This window comes from Octopus bimaculoides, chromosome 2 (genome assembly GCF_001194135.2).
Source record: "Octopus bimaculoides isolate UCB-OBI-ISO-001 chromosome 2, ASM119413v2, whole genome shotgun sequence".
Classification (NCBI taxonomy): Eukaryota; Metazoa; Mollusca; class Cephalopoda; order Octopoda; family Octopodidae; genus Octopus; species Octopus bimaculoides.
This window is the reverse complement of record NC_068982.1, coordinates 125521060-125540914: the sequence shown is the minus strand read 5'-3', so window position 1 is coordinate 125540914 and position 19855 is coordinate 125521060. Positions and strand designations below refer to the sequence as shown.

The following is a 19855-nucleotide window of genomic DNA, read 5'->3' as shown; positions in this document are numbered from 1 at the left end:
TTTTTTTTTTTTTTTTCTTTATCACTATTTTGTTTAATTTAGAGTTCTGTTCAGCTCTCTTCTGCCAAAAATAATCCATTCGTAATATTTGACAAACCAGAATAAATCCTGGTACATAAGGCAAGCTTTGCTGTTGCATGCATGCTCTATCTGAGATATTTTTTTACTTTATTAATGTTTTTGATTGTTCAGTGCAAGGAAGAAGGTTAACATTTGTCTTAAAGCTACTGAAACGGACTTCCTTAAAGGTACTCCAAGGCCAGATGCGATGTTAAATTGAGCGACACATTAAGTCTGCTACCTGCCCAAGAATGCGAACGGTTGCTCCGGACGGTTTCCTCGCAATTCCCGTCGTCTCTGTAGAATACTCTTAAAGTTATGCATATTCTGTGACATAGCTACAGTTTCACGTCTCTCCGACTTTGTTTCTTCGTATTTTTTAATGAAACTATGCAGGGACAAGTCTTGGAGTGTGTGAATTAAAACTACGCTGATAAAAGTCATCAGTTAACGTCCATCTTCCATGTTGGCACGGTTTGGATGGTTCGACAGGATCGATGAACCAGAAGACTGCGTCAAACTCCAATGTCTGCTTTGGCATAGTTTGTGTGGCTGAATATGATTCCTAACTCAAAATTTTATTGAGTGTACTGGGTGCTTTTTTTTATTTACTTTGCAGAATTTCATTAAGAAATTACCATTTTTCATTAAATTACGAAGAAACAAAGTCGGTGATTATGGGTTAAAACTGTAGGTATGCTTCTTATTCAATGAAAACATTATTATTATTGTCCCAGTTAGCTTCATAAAAACTTGGAATGGTATTTTTCCGACTGTTGAAGGCTGAAAATGTATTTTAATTGAAAAAGTTCTTTGACAAATGTTAAGGAAGCCCAAAGCTACATTTATATATAATTTGAAATGTTTAAGATTTTTTAAAGATGATATATTTGCGTGCTACTTTACTGATCGAAACAGCGAGAAAATGAAAGTACAATACTACAATCTTTTGTATGTAATGACTTATTTTCATGAATGAATGACAGTTTCACTACGAAGTCTTCAATATGAATGAATTATTTTTTGAACTACTTTCACTTTGAACTTCTTTCACTATGAACGACTACTTTCACTACTCACTACTTCATTTACTGAATGCAACAATTGTTTCGTTCAAATTGTTCTCTATCTACCAAATTTCGCAAGATCTTTGACCTAGGCTGGTATGAACAATACCTGTGGTACTGAAAAGAAGAATCGAACACGAAATCATAATTTGCAGAAAGCGTTTCTTAACAACACAACCAGCCAGCAAATACTATTTGCATGAAGAATTGGATGTTTTCAAATACAAGTTTAGATTGTTTTCGCCAGCATTTCATCAAGTTTACTGAGGAATACGTGATGCACCAAAACAGCTTACAAACTATGAGTCCTACATAATCTTGGGAGAGACCTTTAAGATATTTACAAGCTAGGCGAACTGAAATGGATAATTCTGTTTCTCTGCAGAGTTCTTTTTAATATCTTAAGTTGTCGTTTATATGTTGATGTCTTCTAGTAACCTAAGCTAAATAGTTATTTTGTTTTTCATGTAATCTGTGCTTATGAACTTTTAGCATTCATTGTCTTAGATTATTCATTAAACGTTACGTTTTTCTATTTTGAAATCATAATGTCACATATTCAGGTCATCAAGGTCGATAGGTGTCAGTAGATACAACTGAATTAATTTTTCCAGTTCAGATAAATTGCTTCTTCCTGCTTTAGCCATTGCAAAGAAGACAATCCAGTTTGAAAAAAACAGCTTTTTTCCATGAGAAAAGTGGAACTTTAAAAAAAATAACAATAAAATTTGATTTTATTGAAGGCTGTGCCTGGGAAGTTTGCTATTTATTTAGTCTCATGAACTTAATTTTTAAAATCCTGAGACTGACATTTTTGGAGACAGAATTAAACATATATGTTATTGGCAAAGAGATACTATGTTAATTTCAAACTAATTTCCATTATGAAGGTTAGTATTGCTAGACTTTCAGATGTACACATCCTTGCTTACATATGTGCACCACTGTATTTAGTCAAAAGCTTTAGAGTACCAAGAAAGTAGATTTCTTACTTTAGACAACACATTCCATGAAGAAATATTAAATCTTGAATTATTTTTCTGGCAAGAAGCTAGTAATTTGAGATAAAATTTGAAGAGCACTTTCTAATAAAGATCAATGAAAAGCAAATGGTGTACTTTAATGTAAGATCTGTCATGTCAAATTGTCCAAGCCATGTCAGCATCGAACATGGACATAAAATGATGAAATTACAATTTGAGTTTTGGTTATACACTCAAACTAAACCTGCTTTCCATTTTCCCTGACCTCTCTCCAGTTCAAGTGTGGGTGTTCAAGGACAATTTTACAAGATTAGATGAATTTAAATTGGAAAGACTGAGAAATAATCATTTGAATAATAAAGAATTGTTTATCTGAATCAGAAATTTGACTTTTAGACTATTATTAATCAACATTTGTATATTATCTGAATAATTTCATAATCTGATGATGAGGTCACTTAGCATTTTTCATAAATACTGAGCTTAGATTGTAAAAGGGCATTACATATATATTATACATTTTCATTAATGCTTGAATATTGTAAAGAGTTTCTCTAGATTGTCATACGAGATTGTATTTGGTTCTAGTTTGTGTTTAGAAGGTTTAATAAAGTGTTAATATTTCTATATATGGTGTCTGTGCAGAGGAAATATTTTGGATGTATTCCATTAGTGGTGGTGGGTTTTTTTTTGTTGTTAATTTCTTTTTATTACAAAAGTTTAAAGGTACAACCTAAATCTGTTGTTCTTGGCACTCCGTCGCTTACAACGTCGTGGGTTCCAGTTGATCCGATCAATGGAACAGCCTGCTGGTGAAATTAACGTGCAAGTGGCTGAGCACTCCACAGGCACGTGTACCATAGTTCTCGGGGATATTCAGCATGACACAGTGTGAAAAGGCTGACTCTTTGAATTACAGGCACAACAGGAAGTAAGAGTGAGAGAAAGTTGTGGTGGAAGAGTACAGCAGGGTTTGCCATCATCCCCTGCCGGAACCTCGTGGAGCTTTTAGGTGTTTTCGCTCAATAAACACAATGCCCAGTCTGGGAATCGAAACCGCGAGTCTGCTGCCCTAACCACTGGGCCATTGTGCCTCCACTAAATCTGTTGTAGAAGCTGGTAATAGATAATAGCTTAGGAGTAAGTGGTAATAAAGGAATATTAGTTAGTCCACATTACTCTTTAAGGAGCATTGGGCTGGTTTCTCTAGCATATATATTCCTCACTGGACAGGACACAATGCATTGCCCAGACTGGGAATCGAAACCACAATCTTACGATCATAAGTCCTACACTGTAACCACAGTAAAGGAATATAGTTGCTCTGAACTGGAGTTCTCAGATGAATTTCGTAAAGTAGCGCATTTTCAAAAATTGTGGTCTAGGCCCAAAATAGAAATTTTATTTGTGAATAAAAAATATGTAGGTATGCTCTTAGTTGAGTTAGTTAAACAAATGGAAAAAAAAATTGATGGGAGTCAGTCGTGAAAAGTAATGTAATTCACTATTTGTAGTCCAATCTTGGTATTTCTTTTCCATACAGGAATGCCTGATTCATTTGTGTAGGAAAATTTAGTGTTAGTTGCCGGAAAACAAGTCCTGAATTACCAAAGCAACCAAGGAAAATCACTGGAGGCTCAATAATTCTGAAAGCTTATCTAAAAGGGATTTGACAAAGAGGTTCACGTGGTATGCTTTGAAATACATTAAAGATAAATTTTAGGAAGATGCTTGGCTTATTACAATAGGGCTGTGCCCATCTTTCTCTAGGTCATAATTGACTTCTTCCAGAGAGAGAATTAATCCCATCACTTGACTGGTAATCTGGTAATCTGATAAGAAGTAAAGTTGATCTTGGGACTTGAACTCAATGTGCAGAGAGCCAGAAGAAATGCTGCAAAGCATATTCTATCAGATGCTCTGACTAAACAAATATTCTGTTTCTTAGACTCAATCATTAGTCTTGGTTTCTGGTGTTGAGACAGCAGTTGGTTATTGAACTTTACACAATCAGAAATTCAAAAAGCTTAAGTGTGTAAAATAAGTCACAGAGGTTGATGGATATTAAAATAATGTCATTGCAAAATGCTTCGTTTATAACACCAGTCAACACTCCTCCAGCAGATAGGCTTATTGCTTTTATTTCAGCTGGTGTTATATTTATAATGTAAATTTTTACTTTTTGTACTCTATAATAGATGTAAGAAATAAGACTTGAAATGTTTCATTAATAAGTTATTAGTCTTTATTTTATCTTGAATTTTAATTAATTAGTTATTTTTCTAACAGTTAGGAAAATATCTGTATACTCAATCCTAACCAGCCCTTTTAAATAAAACAATGGGGTAAGTGAAACTCAACTTTTCTCCCATGTAGAATGTTTAGTCAATATAGCTTATTCTGTCCTGGCTCCTCCTTCCTTTTTGCTCTCTCTCCCTACTTCCTTTTTGCTCTCTCTCCCTACTTCCTTTTTGCTCTTTCTCTCTCTCTCCCCCCTTCTCTCTTTCTCTATATACATGTCTTTCTACATGTGTGTGTGTGTGTATATATATATATATATATATATATATATATATATATATATCCACACTTCTCTCTGCATGCTTCTAGTTTGAACTGTTTTGGCTTTGGATTAAATTTTTCTCTTACATTTAGTTATTTTGCTTAATAATGTTGCTCTTCAACTCGTTCTCTTTATCTTCTTTGTAACCATTTGAGAGATCCTGTGAATTTTTAATAAAAATGAAGATGCTGTAGTAAAATTAACTCTAATGAAGCTTTCAGCATAATTGCATTTTCAGTTCAAGTTATTAGCCTTCATGTGGTGGTCAATATTCCTTATCCTATTGAGAGCATTTTGTTGTCTATGAAAGCTATGTCTCTGCCGCTCAAGTTTATATTTAACTGGAGGGGAAAATGGGGATCTTTTTTAAAACAGGGGCCACATTTTTCATTAATGTTTTACGTAGTGTTTTTGGTACCGAAAGACTTTCAAACTTCGTATACTTATCTAGTTTGTGTTATAGAACAGAAAAATATTTTTGTATTCGAATTTATTTCATGTAAAAAATTCTTATTTCGATAATTTCAACCAATCACTGACAAGTATTCAGTTGTTTACATTTACTCCTTTGGCTCATTAAGCGATGTAAAGCGTATTTAATCTCCATACCTTCGTTTTATTTGCTTTTTTCATTTTAAATTTGCTTTAACTCTAACCCTAACCCTAGGGTTAGGGTTAATTGTTTCAGAATCGTTTGTTTATGTAGTCGGCACTTAATGTATATCGACTGAATGGACGTCAGTGATTGGTTGAAATTACAGAAATTCGACAACTTTAACATGGAATAATTTATGGATTTCTTTTTTTTTTAAGAAGACTAAGAGAAAAAGATGTTTTATGACACATTCTACCAGTGTTCCAAGTTTCAAAGTGTTTTGTTAATGAAAAATGTGGCCCCCGTTTTAAAAAAGATCCAAAAATGGTTTAGGTATCCAGGATTAACTAGTTTCCTTACAGGTTTTGTCTACAGAATCAAGTGGTGCTAGTAACCTTAGGTCATAGAAGCATGACTATGATAGAATAAGCTCAGGATTTAACGTATTTATTACTATATTTATGTTGAAATGCACTTGCCTTGTGTTAGTCAATTATTAATACAATGAAGAATTTAAAATAACTCAAGCTGGTGTTTGCATAAGTTAACATGACATTTTGATGGAAAGTTTTAATTTAGCATTTAAATTGGCCATATCTGGTCAAAATATCCCACTTTCATGTTAAAAATAGCCAAATCTGGCCTTTTATACATACCTTACAATGCCATTCTAAAAATAGATAATTATGCTGAAATCTCAAAGCTACAAGATGCTGCATGATTAATTCAAGACAATATGAATAAATAAGCATTGCATTTGATTGAGTAATCTGAATGCTAAAAGGTTAAATCACTTTAAAACAGGTAATTTGCATCAGAACCACAAGTGATCTTATGTGGGTTGGTATCAAATGTATTAAATGCTGTGGTATTTAACCCTTTAGCATTGAAGTTTCTCCGTGAAATATATTTATTCATATTGCTTTGAATTAATCATGAATTATCTTGTTGCTTTGAGATATCAATTGATGATGTGATTGTTTATATTTCTAGATTGACATTGTAGGGTGGATGTGAAAGGCTGGATCTAGCCAGTTTGAACATGAAGCAGGTACAATATTTTGGTTGGATATAGCCTGTTTAGATCCTAAAGGGTCAAATTTTTAGGTTTGATGTATAATACTTAACCGTAGTAATTGATTGCTGATTTTTGATTTGTAAAGCTATCCCATTAACTGCTCTCCTTGGTGCGTGTATGTTTCAACAGGCATAATTTTTTTTTTTACCTAGTTTTATGACCTAAATAGTTACTGAACTGGTATTCAAGATCGGCACCTTTTCATTTAAACTCTACTAACTTTAAATCTGAGCTGTCTATTAGGTGAAAACAATATTGTCAAATGCTTCACTGCATGTCTTGCTCCACTGCCTGCCATTTATGTATCATTACTGCATGTAGCAGCTCTAGATATTGGCTAACATTTTGACTTTTTGGTTTAGTTATATGTACAAGTATCCCTACCACATTAGCAAAACCACTTATGCAATAATGTTTAAAAATCCTTCTTACAATCAGCAACATTCAGTAAAACTATCGCTATCAAGGCTGTGATGTAATGCTCTAGTTGAATATTATTTTGAAGAAAGTCCTGATCTCTTCCCCTTTTTACTTCCCACTAGAAATAATACCATGTTTAGGTTAAATAAATTTAAAGAAAAAGATCATATTAATTGAGTGAGGGTCACTACTGAACTAAATGTTTTGTGTGCTTTACAGTGCATGTGCATACACACAAATTTTGAACGGGGGAACTTAAATAGATGAAGCTATATATATAATATAAACATGTAAATATTGGGTTATAAAAGACTCTTGAATGAAAAATTTGACTGCTACCAATGTAGTTTGCTTTTATACCTTAGTTTCATTTAAATTTTTCTGATCGAAACTAATATGTGAGATAAACTTAGCTTGTGAAGACTTATTGGGGCAAGCGAAAGCGAAATCAGGATGGCACCTGTGCCCAGCATCGCCTTTCTGGCACTTGTGCTCGTGACATGTGTAAGGATTTTCGAGCGAGATCGTTGCCAGTGCCCCTGGACTGGCTCTTGTGTGGGTGGCACATAAAATACACCATTTTGAGTATGGCCGTTGCCAGTACTGCCTGATTGGCCTTCTTGCCAGTGGCATGTAAAAGCACCCACTACACTCTAGGTGGTTGGCGTTAAGAAGGGCATCCAGCTGTAGAAACTCTGCCAAATCAGATTGGAACCTGGTGTAGCCATCTGGTTTCACCAGTCCTCAGTCAAATCTTCCTACCAATGCTAGCATGGAAAGCGGACGTTAAACGATGATATATATATATATTGATATATTGTTATCATCATTTAACATTTGTTGTCCATGCTGGAAAGCCATATATATATATATATATATATATATATATATATATATATATATATATATATATATATTATCTCTTGTCTTTCTGTTTTTAATCAATAAAATGATTGCTTAATATTTGGTATTTAGGAAGACAATATAAAAGCTTATGAACATGGATTTTGAACAATATGCACACATAGCTTTCCTATAGTTTTCATCTGCCAAATTCGGTCACAAGTGTGAGTGGCCTCTGGCTTCAGCAGAAGGCACTTGTCAAGCTGCTGCACAGTGGGTTGGCATTCAAAACCTCTTGGTTGGGTAGCAATCTTCTAAACAACATGGTCACTTTTGTGCCTTTGAAAACAGTGAAAAATGAAATATTAGCAACATAAGCAGTATCAATGCCATATAGTAACCATTATATCCAACTTAACATGGATGTGTTGTTAGAATACTGAATACTGTGTTATTACCTTTGTTAGGTCCTTTCATATTGGCACTTGGTGCCTAAAAGCACACACAAATTATAACAGATGAGAATTGCCTGTCATGTGTGCCAAAATTCCTATATTACAATTTCCTTCTCCTGGAAATCACCACTGGGAAACATCTGGTGAATACTGCTTCCATAATTAATAATGAATTTTGTTATAAATCTGCTGGCTATTTGCGACATTAGTGTCTTAAAAGATGCTGATATTCTATATATTGTAGCAGTGAGATTTGATAGGCATGTCGTGACCGGATGCTTTTCACTGATGCTTTTTAGTAGAATAAAATCACATATGGGAATTCGGCTGCTCATCACAGACAATTCTCATCTGCTATGATCTGTGTGTCTGTGCTTTTATGCACCAAGCACCTATATGTGAGGATCTGCAGTAACAAGGTCGATTGCAAGTCTTGTGCTGGTGTCACATAAAAAGCACTTGGGCCAGTGCCACACAAAAGTGCTTGTAGTTTTACTTAAAAGTGTTTGTGCAGTGACACATTAAAAGCACACACTGCAAAGTGGTTAGTGTTAGGAAGGACATCCAGGTGTAGAAACCAAGACATTGGTGCAGCTCTCCAGCTTGCTAGCTCCAGTCAAACTGTCCGACCCATGTCCAGCATGGAAAACATGTTAAAAGAGCGTGATGATACTCGGTGTTCCAACAAGACCTCCATGTTAAGTTGGATATAATAAGGGTGAAAAATATTGGGGAAAGTATTTTTCAATTGCTTTCAAAAAGTAAATTATAGACAAAAGTGAGTGTTTATAGGTTTATATCTTCCCATGTGAAACAAACTTAAAATTTATGTAAATACTTAAATCATTTGGTTCAGATTTTAATGTGATCTTGACTACAAAGAATCTTTGTTCTTTATTTTTTGTAGGAAAACAAAATTAGTATTGAAAAGAAGAGCAAAAAGTTTGAAATAGATCCAATGCTTTATATCTGTTCAAGATCTTATGATGAGAGCTGGCAGAAATGTTTGGTAGTTTGCTGGGCAAACTACTTCATGGCATTTCATCCAACTTTACCTTTCATCCATTTGTGGTTGATAAAATAAGTTCCAGTTCAACACTGGGGTTGTTGTAATCAATCCTTCTCTGAAATTGCTGGCTTTGTGCCAAAATTTTAAACCAATATTTAGACAATATCTTTAAAAAAGTATCCTTTACTAGCAAAACCTGAAAGTTTTACAAGTTAAGATATACTTATTAAGAAGGAAATGATTTCTCCTTCCTATATAAATGGAGCAACAGAGTAACAAGATCTCGTTCTGTTACAATATAGTTTAATAGGAATAATATGAATTCTGTAAAAGGAAGAAGTGAAAAAAAAACATCGACTTCACCAATTAAGAAAAGTGGGTAACATGGTTGCTATTATATTGACACCTTAGTTGCAAAACAGTCTCCTTTCAGCCTAACAAAAAATGGTTCATCTCATTACTGCATGCTGTCTCATACATGTCAGTTACTGATTTTCACATCATTATGTAGCGATTCCTTCATAGCAACAGGTGCTATGAGACTGCTCTTGGGTTCTATGATGCAATGTTCCATAAAAGTGATCTAAATTAAAACCTATCAAAATTCTGATGTTAATTTATGTTCCAAACACCACCTTCAGACCGAGTTATCTTAGTAAATTATTCATTATTCTTAAAACTAAAACAAAGGCAGTGTATTTCAGCAGAAATAGAACAAAAGTGTAGAAAATTAAGACATAACAAGCTGTTTTGTAGCTTTGTTGTTGACTTTATATTTTCATTTTGATGTGTAAGACAAAAACATGAGAAGAATAGGAACCGAGCACATATATTACTGCTTTGCAGTTAACTTTAAATAATGGGCTTATGTTTACATTCTAGAACTTAGTAATCCTTTTATAAATGTTTATTATAGCCATATTTTTCTCTTCGAATTTTTTGTTATCCAATGAACTTCTTTCCTAGCAAATCTTTTATTACCGGTTCTTTCCAAGCATTGGCCACTGACATGAAATTATCGGGTAACATCTAAAAAGAGCTGCTTGAATCCTAAAGTAAATATTATACAAAATGGACTTCCAAAGATTTTTTTTTTCTTTATAATCTAGTTAAATCTTAGCTTGGCTGTTCAGAGGAATAGGGGGAAAAAAAAAACACTCAGACCATTCCTCTCCTGACTGTTGCTCCCCCTTTGTGAGTTCTTCCCCCATCCCAGGGTAAGAATCACTAGTCTACATTGTGTCACAAAGATAACTGAAACAACTTTGTACATTGGAATCATTTGAAAACAAAAACTTCTTTGCACTCTTTCAGCCTTATATCAGAGGGAACATTGACTTCTTAAGTTTTATCTGGTGAAACTTTGCTCATAACATTTATTCATGTAAAATTGATAAATTTATCTTTTTGTAATGAAACAATAGCAGATCAAAAAGTAAGGCAAAATATGGAAGCTGTGCATCATAGACACCGTTTAAAAGATAAGTCAACCCAATTTTGTGTAAAAAGAATCTAAATGGGCATAGTTAAATGACATGAATATTTGTGTATCTTTTGCATGTATGTACGTGTGTGTGTGTCATCATCATCATCATCATCATCATCATCGTTTAACGTCCGCTTTCCATGCTAGCATGGGTTGGACGATTTGACTGAGGACTGGTGAAACCGGATGGCAACACCAGGCTCCAATCTAATTTGGCAGAGTTTCTACAGCTGGATGCCCTTCCTAACGCCAACCACTCAGAGAGTGTAGTGGGTGCTTTTACGTGTCACCCACACGAAAACGGCCACGCTCAAAATGGTGTCTTTTATGTGCCATCCGCACAAGCCAGTCCAGGGGCACTGGCAACGATGAAGCTTGCTTCCCAACCATGTGGTCTTGGGTTCAGCCTCACTGCTCAGTTCCATGGGCAACTGTCTTCTGCTATAGCCTTCATCATCCTCATTTGACGTTCTCCTTCCATGCTGGCATGGGTTGAACGGTTTGACAGGACCTCGCAGGCAGGAGCCTGAACCATGCTTCTGTGTCTTTTAGTACAGTTTTTATGGCTGGATGCCCTTCCTAACACCAACCATTCAACAGAGTAGGCTTAGGGGCACAAATGCCTTGTTTTCATTGATAGAAACTGAAAAAAGTCAGTTAACCTACATATATTAGGTCATCCCATAAATAATGGGCGCTTTTATACTTTAGTCAAGCAAATTGATTTGCTTGACTAAAGGCCACGGTCAAAGGACTGAAAACAAATAAAAGAAAAAGGGATAGGATAGTGGCTGCTGTTCCTCACAGCTAGCTGGACTGATAACCTCCTTGTCTAAAGTGTCCCTTACTAACTCCTCTTTCTACTCTCTCACCCTTGTTGCATTCACTCTCCTTCCCATTTCTGTATTAAAACACTCAGAGTATCAACACTGCCCCATCCCCAGAATCTCACCAATTTATAAAATCTTGCGAAAGTCATGAGCAGTCAAATGAAATTATTCTTTGTAACCTAGTACTTATTCTATTGGTCTCTTTGGCTGAACCGCTAAGTTATGGGGATGTAAACACACCAGATGGTAGGGTGGCAAACACATACACACACACATATATTTACGACGGGACTCTTTTAGCTTCTATCTACCAAATCTACTCACAAGGTTAGCCCGAGGCTATAGTAAGAGACACTTGCCCAAGGTACCACACAGTGGAACTGAACACAGAACCATGTGGTTGGTAAGCAAGTTACTTACCACACAGCCACTCTTAAATGTCATTCATCAAAAAAAATAATTGCAGTTAAACTGCGAGCAGTGTTATCTAATTGTATTGAATCTGTGATGACCTACTCCTGCGCTTGAAAAAATATAAAGTCATACATGAATATGGCTAGATGGTAAAGGGTTAAAGAGTTCCTTAATATCTTAGGAGTTGAAATTCATTAAATCTACTTCATGAGAAGTTCTCTAATAAAATAGCTTTCACAAAGCCCCAGTTGATATTCACTAGTTTTTATTGCTATTCCTGGTGCAGGAGTGGGTTCGTGGTAAGTAGCTTGCTTACCAACCACATGGTTCCAGGTTCACCCCCACTGTGTGGCACCTTGGGCAAAGTATCTTCTACTATAGCCTTGGGCCGAACAAGTGGATTTGGTAGACAGAAACTGAAAGAAGCCTGTCGTGTGTGTTTGTCCCCTCACCATCGCTTGACAACCAATGTTGATGTGTTTACGTCCCCGTAACTTAGCGGTTTGACAAAAGAACCAATATAATAAGTACTAGGCTTACAAAGAATAAGTCCTGGTGTCAATTTGTCAACTAAAGGCGGTGCTCCAGCACGGCCACGGTCAAAGGACTGAAAACAAATAAAAGAAAAAGAAGGGATAGGATAGTGGCTGCTGTTCCTCACAGCTAGCTGGACTGATAACCTCCTTGTCTAAAGTGTCCCTTACTAACTCCTCTTTCTACTCTGTCTCACCCTTGTTGCATTCACTCTCCTTCCCATTTCTGTATTAAAACACTCAGAGTATCAACACTGCCCCATCCCCAGAATCTCACCAATTTATAAAATCTTGCGAAAGTCATGAGCTCTCTACCTTCCTCCATCCAGACACCAGTAAAAACATTGAAAGAAGTCTTTCGCTAGTCATATCTAGTTGGTTTTAGTGTAATATTTGAGTTCAAAATGTAATGTGACTAGCTTACGAGACAGTAGTAAGGTAGTTGTAGTTGCTTGGTTTAGTTTTAACTCAAGGCTAGATAAATAGAAGAAAAATTTTTTTTGTTTTTGAAATTGGCTTGGATTGAAAAATTAGTTTGCTGTGTATTTGTGTGCGTGTGTGTGTGGGTGTGTGTGTGAATAGACTAGACCACCTTTTGGGAAAAGGTTACTATTTGCTGTTAGCTGGTTGTCAACTTGTCAATGACTTTTGCAGTCAGCAATGGCTGACACGTTGCCATTAAATGCAATTGGACACATTTAAATCAGCAGCTTTTGGGATCTCTCCAGTTGCTTTTGGAAAAACAAAAAACAATAGAATAAAACATGGGGGGGGGGAATTACAATGTAAACATGTGGTCTGTTATACACTAAATTTTCTGTGACACAAGAACAAATATTTCTCCCAGGTGGTGGTGATGTGATGAAGTAAATAAATGATTGACATACAGTTTTAATTATTAAGTATTCGTGTGAAACTATTTCTAAATAAGCATCAGTGGAGTGGGGGAATTATGTAAAATAAAGTTTAACACCTTTAGATCTCTTGTGGCTTGTAGCCTCAATGCAATTGAGATTTTAAATGTTTATAAAATATGTAAATTCGTATAATGATTTCAAATGATTTTAAGAAATAACATTGCTAATGTATTTAAATGATAATAGGCCTCACTTAAACCGTTTAGTCTTTTTCATATATATGTAATTACGTGTGTACATATGTAGTATATATATATATATATATATTGAAGTGTGTATATATATATATATATATATTGAAGTGTGTATATATTTATGTGTGTGTGTGTGTGCAGGAATAGCTGTGGATAAAAAAACTTGTTTCCCAACCATGTGGCTCATCCCACTACACAACATTTTTTCCAAATGTTTTCTAGTATAGCCTTAGGCTATGTCTTGTTTCAAGTCATTTCACTGTAGCCATGCTGGGGCACTTTGAAGAATCTTTGTTGAACGAATCAACCCTGCCCCAGGGAATGTAAATGCACCAACACAGGTTGTGAAGCAGTGGTAGGGGGCAAGCATGCACATACACAACTAGCTTCTTTCAGGTTCTGTCTACCAAATTCACTAACAAGGCTTTGGTTGGCTTAAGGCTATAGTAGAAGACACTTGTCTAATGTGCCACACAATAGCAAGCTTCTTATCACACAACCATGCCTACGCCTATATATATATATATATATATATATATATATATATATATATATTGACTAATTTGACTAAACTCAAGTTCCAGCATAGGTGTAGTCCAATGATAAAAACAAAAGATTATGTATTTATAAATGCACACGCATGTGTATACACACATCATTCTACATGTATGTACACATAATTATATAGAATGATTTAAGTTTTGTACACTAGAACCACTATCTTGAACTCCATATGCATTATTATTAAAGAAACGCTTGAAGTCTCTAGTCCTCATGACACAGAACATTGGCAAATTTTTTCTTATCTGCTTTCTCTCTGGCTAAGTAAACCTGTATCTCCTAGCTTCACTTCTGGCAATCTGATTCAGTTCCCTGCTACCACCACACCTTCAGTCCGTCCATGCCAGTTTCTTTTCCCTAATGGCCCTTCAACTACATTGTTCCACCATGTCACCTTAGGTCAAGAGGGGACTTTGCATCAGCCACAGATCTGGTCAGTAGCCCTCAACTGGTTGTCCTGTAGGAACCCTCAATTGTCCTCCACATTATGTGATGCTATATCCTCTTTTTCATCAAAAGCGCTGTCCATTCAGAGGATCCTTAAGCTTCCAGACCCTTTTTTTTCCCTCACTGGTCATCTTCTGGACAGCCATTTAGTCTTGATCCTGAAGTTGCTAACTACTAACCTGTGTTGTGGGGGTGCATTCTTTACCTGGGAATGTTTTGGCAGTTATAAGTAGCCATCTTTCTCATTATTCTCTGGTGAGAATGTAGTCAATCTGACTAGTGTGCCTATCAGACTGGTAGGTGAACAGGTGACTGGCTGGTTTCCTGAAGTTGGTATTACAGATCATTAGATCATTTACATCACAGAACTCCAGCATCCTGGTTCCCTCCTCATTGCGGGAACCAAATCCTTTGCCACCATGTACACCATGGAAGTTCTCTGGATGTTGTCCAACATGCCCATTTAAGTCACCATCCACGAAGAGAAGGTCCCTGTCATTCATCAACAAGGTAGTCTCAAAGAGTGTGTCATAAAATCGCTCTTTTTGTTCATCAGGTAGGCCTGGCTGAGGGGCATAGGCCAAGATAATGGTTGCTAATCCATGTTGCAGCACTAGTCTAAGGTTAAGTATTCTATCACAGACTCTGACTACCTTGAGTACCTTTATCAACCCATTTCTCAGCAAGGAGTATATCCACACCACCAATCCCATGAGTGTTACCTTCCCAGAAAATCTTATACCTATGTTCTTTGCCTGTGAGAAACTTAGCAGAACTTCCTCTCCACCTTACTTCTTGGAAACAGCACAAAATTGTACATCTCCACTCAAGCATCTGAACAATCTCACCAAACCTACCTTCCACAAATTATTGTCTGAAAGAGAAGGGACATTCAATTAAAATAAGCTCTATTTGAGAAGCATGCTACTGCTAAAATGCTTTTGCCTTCCTCCAGTGCAAAAATCTAAGCTAAATAATGTATATCTATAAAAAGCCATGTCACTATAGAATTGTAAAATATTTAAATTGATAAATATTATTTCATATACCATTCATGACAGGTGGTGAGTATATTTAATCTTTCTTTTTTTTTACCTGTTTTGAAAAATATTTAATTTTTCTTAAATTAAAAAATTTTTTTTTTAAATCAAATTTGTAAAGAAAATGTTTCGTATACTTTGCATAAATATTCTTTTATCTAGAAATAGCTACAAACATGTTAAGTTCTACTGCATTTACATGCTTGTAACTATTACTTATCAACGGTTAATTGTACATTTTTCCTACATAAATGTTTGCAGTTTGATTATTGTCGATTATTTATCAGATGTAATTATAGCTCAGAAATATTAATTAGCTTTGTTTTTCTTTCTTTGCAGGGTGTGGGGTGTGTTCGGATCCTTCTCCACCTTCTCCCGTCTAACTTCAGCAGCCAATGATGACTGGGTTGATCGCATGAGCCATATATACTCATCGGTTGTCCTTGTTCTTTTTGCAATAGTAGTCACTACAGGCCAGTTGGTTGGTGACCCAATACACTGTTGGTGCCCAGCCCAATTCACAGGAGCATATGTTGCCTATACCAAATGGATATGCTGGATTTCAAATACTTACTATATTCCAATGTCAGACACGATTCCTGTTAATATTAATGAAAGAGAAGACAGGCAATTGACATACTACCAGTGGGTGCCTTTAATTCTTCTTTTTCAAGCTCTTTTGTTTAAAGCCCCGAATTTGCTCTGGAGAATTCTTCATGGCACCTCAGGCGTTAATTTAGACAAGCTTTGTGAATTATCAGAGAAGACTCAATATGGTTCACCTGATGATCGCAAGAAAACTATCGAGCACATAGCATATTTCATGGATCGTTGGCTTGATTCTAATCGTATTTACCATTGTAATTTCGTTGTGAAAACTCGCCAAAAGTTTGCCAAAATTTGCTGCTGCTTCTGTGGTAAACGTGAAGGAACATATTTATCTGGTCTTTATCTCAGTATTAAAGTCTTATATCTTGTAAATATCATTGGACAGTTCTTTATGTTAAACAGTTTTCTATCAACTGATTTTGGCATTTACGGTTTCCAAGTGATGCAACACTTCAACGAATATGGTGCTTTTAAAGAATCACCACTATTTCCACGAGTCACTTTGTGTGATTTCAGTATTCGGCAAATGACTAATCTGCAACGATTTACTGTCCAATGTGTCTTGCCTATTAACCTGTTCAATGAAAAGATTTTTATTTTCCTTTGGTTCTGGTTTGTTTTTGTAGCCATTTTAGCTTCAGCAAACATGATAAGTTGGCTCTATTACATGATTTACCGACGTAACAATGCAGCATACGTTAAGAAATACTTGAAACTTTCAGCTACTCCACTAATCAATAACGATAAAAAACAATATAGAAACTTTGCAGACAACTATTTACGCAATGATGGAGTCTTTGTCTTAAGAGTAATAGGTAAAAATTCAACTGACCTAGTCTTGACAGATTTGGTGAAACAGTTATGGAAGATTTTCAAAGAGAAGCCAACTAGTTAAGAATGCTTCCTTTAAATGAAGCACACTTTAAAATGTAAATGCAAACCAATAATTTCAATAAAGGAACCCCACCAAACAGTTTGATATTTATAATAGTTGTAAACTTCTATTTCAAGGCAATCTACAGAAATTTTCTGACACTTCGAAAAATATATCTGAAAATTTTTAACCTTAACTAATATTCATTTGTTTCTTAAATAAATAAATTTGAAATTAGTTTCATAGTTTTATATTACAAGACTGTTCTTCCATATACAAAGAACTGTTAGTAATTTCTGTAGTTGCCATTTTATATACTCAGCTTATCAGATTTTCCTGTTATGTAAAATCTTCTGTAGTGTTCCATAATATTCTATGTTGATATTTTTTCCATTTCATTTAGTGAAAAAAAATCAAAAAGAACTTTTTTTTTTTTTTTTTTTCTCATTGCATGATTTCACTTTGTGTTTTTTTTCCTTCTATTCATTTTTTTCCATCCCAATTTATGTATTTTGAATAAGACTTTATACATTACGTATTCCAACTAAGGCATTTATCAATATCCATTTGTACTTGTAGAATGTAGTATAATACTATGCATAAAAATTGTGGTGTATATTCTATTAAGCTGCTATCTAAAGCGTAATTTTAGAATATGAAACTGTTGTGATAAACCTTCATCAAGTTACTGATTTCTCTTTTTTTCTCTCTCTCTCCACTGGTCATACATTTTTAAAATAAATATATCAGTAGTCCATTTTTAAAAAATATTTTGTTTGCGACTATTTGCAGGATATGCATCATCGATCCATTATGAATTATAATTAAATTTTTATTCATAGTGTTTTTTTTTGTTTGTTTTTTTTTTCTGGTAAAAGAATTAGAAAGTCCCTTTCCATTTGTAGCTGGTATCTAGCTCAGAATTTCCATAATAATTATCAGCATTTTTAATCTTTTCATTTGAGATAAACAGACCAAAGAATACATTTTACCCATCTCCAGTGATTTGTTGGTGTAAGAAATATCATTTTCACATAACTTGTCTGAAATATCTTGTACCTTCATCTATCATCATGTTTAATTTGAAACACACACACACACACACACACACACACACACACACACACACACACACACACACACACACACACACACACACACACACACACACACACACAGTGCTATGACTTTGCTGAGCACTGCAACAATTTGTGTAATTTCTAGGGTCTTGTATATTAAATTATGTGGGGTTTTTTACTAGTTTTTCAATTGGTTGATTCTTGTCTTTGCTATTATGCAAAATACTTGTAAAGTTAACTAGCTTATGTATAAGCTATATCTAACTTGGAATAGCTGGGTATTTGCCCCAGCTTTGCAGTATCTGACACATTCCATTTTGGGATAATGTGTATCTAATAAAAAGACTGTTACTATATAGTCTAGTATAGTTATTTGTGACAATACAATCATCTTATCAAATCTAAAGATTTGCTAACCCCATCCCTTTTGTGTTTCCAACTGGGTTGTCAACATCCAGTCTCATCATGCAAAACTAGTTTACTGCTGTTTGTTACAAATAACCTATTCCTGGGTTATATTTCCCACCCCACATTCCATTAGCTGGAAATGAATGGAACCATTTAAATGAGCATTTAACACTTGGTTAAATGAATATTATACAAGTTTTCCATTTTAAAACCTTTTTTAATGTTTAAAACTGGAACAATTAGCTTAGTCTGTGTAATAATGTCTTCATAATGTACAGGAAATTGTATGCATATCTGTTTCATTGAGCTCCTTTACAAGACACTTTCCCTTGTACATTATTACCCGTCCAAATATCTTTATTTTTGTAAAGAATATTCCTTATCTTCATTCCTCTTAAAATAAATAAATATATATATATATATACATACATATATATATATATAGCTGTGACTGGTGAAATCTCACTACTATTTCTGTAATGATTTGGGCTGGATGAGGGACCAATTTTGTAAAGTAAACTGTAATTTTGTATTAATAAAAGATTTAACAACATTTTTTGCCTTTGTATTGTTCTATGTGTTGTGCTTTTATTACAGATATTATGTTTGCACTAGAGGCACCTTGCACAATTGTCTTCTACTATAGCCCCAGGTCGACCAATACCTTGTGAGTGGATTTGGTGGAAGCCCATCTTGTGTGTTTGTATTCTCCACCTCTTGATAATTGGTGTTGGTTTGTCTGTTCTAAGCATAATGGTCTATCTGATAATGTAAGCACCAGGTTTAAAACAAGCAGAATTGCCACAGTCCAATGACCAACAAATTAAATAAGGATGTTGCTTTTTATTTTTATAAAAGATAAACATAATTTTGAATAATTGCAGAGAGAAATTACTCTTTATCATCATCATCGTTTAACGTCCGCTTTCCATGCTAGCATGGGTTGGACGATTTGACTGAGGACTGGCGAACCAAATGGCTACACCAGGCTCCAATCTGATTTGGCAGAGTTTCTACAGCTGGATGCTCTTCCTAAGCACCAACCACTCCGAGAGTGATATGAATGAAGAGTTTTTCATTCCTCCTGTCCTTCTGTGGGGAGTGTGTAATCAGATACATCAGTCAGAATCCTTACATTTTAGATTTGTCAACGCTTTACTCTTCCATAACTTCTACCACTGAGCCAACAAAGAATCCTTTGAGGGGACCAAGTAATAGCAGTAAAAAAGGATTGTCATTCCAACTTGTTTTACTCGCCCATATATTACATATGCTTTTAGTATTACATATGTGTACTAGCATCTGCACAGACAAGATTGTCACCGATAAAGGTGCTCTCTTTCGTGTCTACATATAAAGTTGTTTTTTGTAAACAGTAAAATGGAGCAGC

The 19855-nt window shown here is 35.0% G+C and overlaps 1 protein-coding gene across 3 annotated transcripts in view; it reads left to right on the top strand.

Moving 5' to 3' along the window:
- LOC106871158 (innexin unc-9) overlaps positions 1–19018 on the top strand; it is a 24367-nt gene extending 5349 nt beyond the window's left edge. The window contains exons 2-3 of one of the 3 annotated variants that reach the window (XM_014917469.2): positions 4400–4455; positions 15835–19018. In XM_014917469.2, coding sequence (XP_014772955.1) covers positions 4451–4455; positions 15835–16999 — 1170 coding nt within the window. In that variant the 5' untranslated portion in view covers positions 4400–4450 and the 3' untranslated portion in view covers positions 17000–19018. Of the gene's footprint in view, positions 1–4384; positions 4456–15834 lie in introns of all 3 variants that reach the window. The other 2 variants (XM_052965581.1, XM_014917471.2) reach the window with 2 other exon arrangements.
- The last annotated feature ends 837 nt before the right edge of the window (positions 19019–19855 follow it).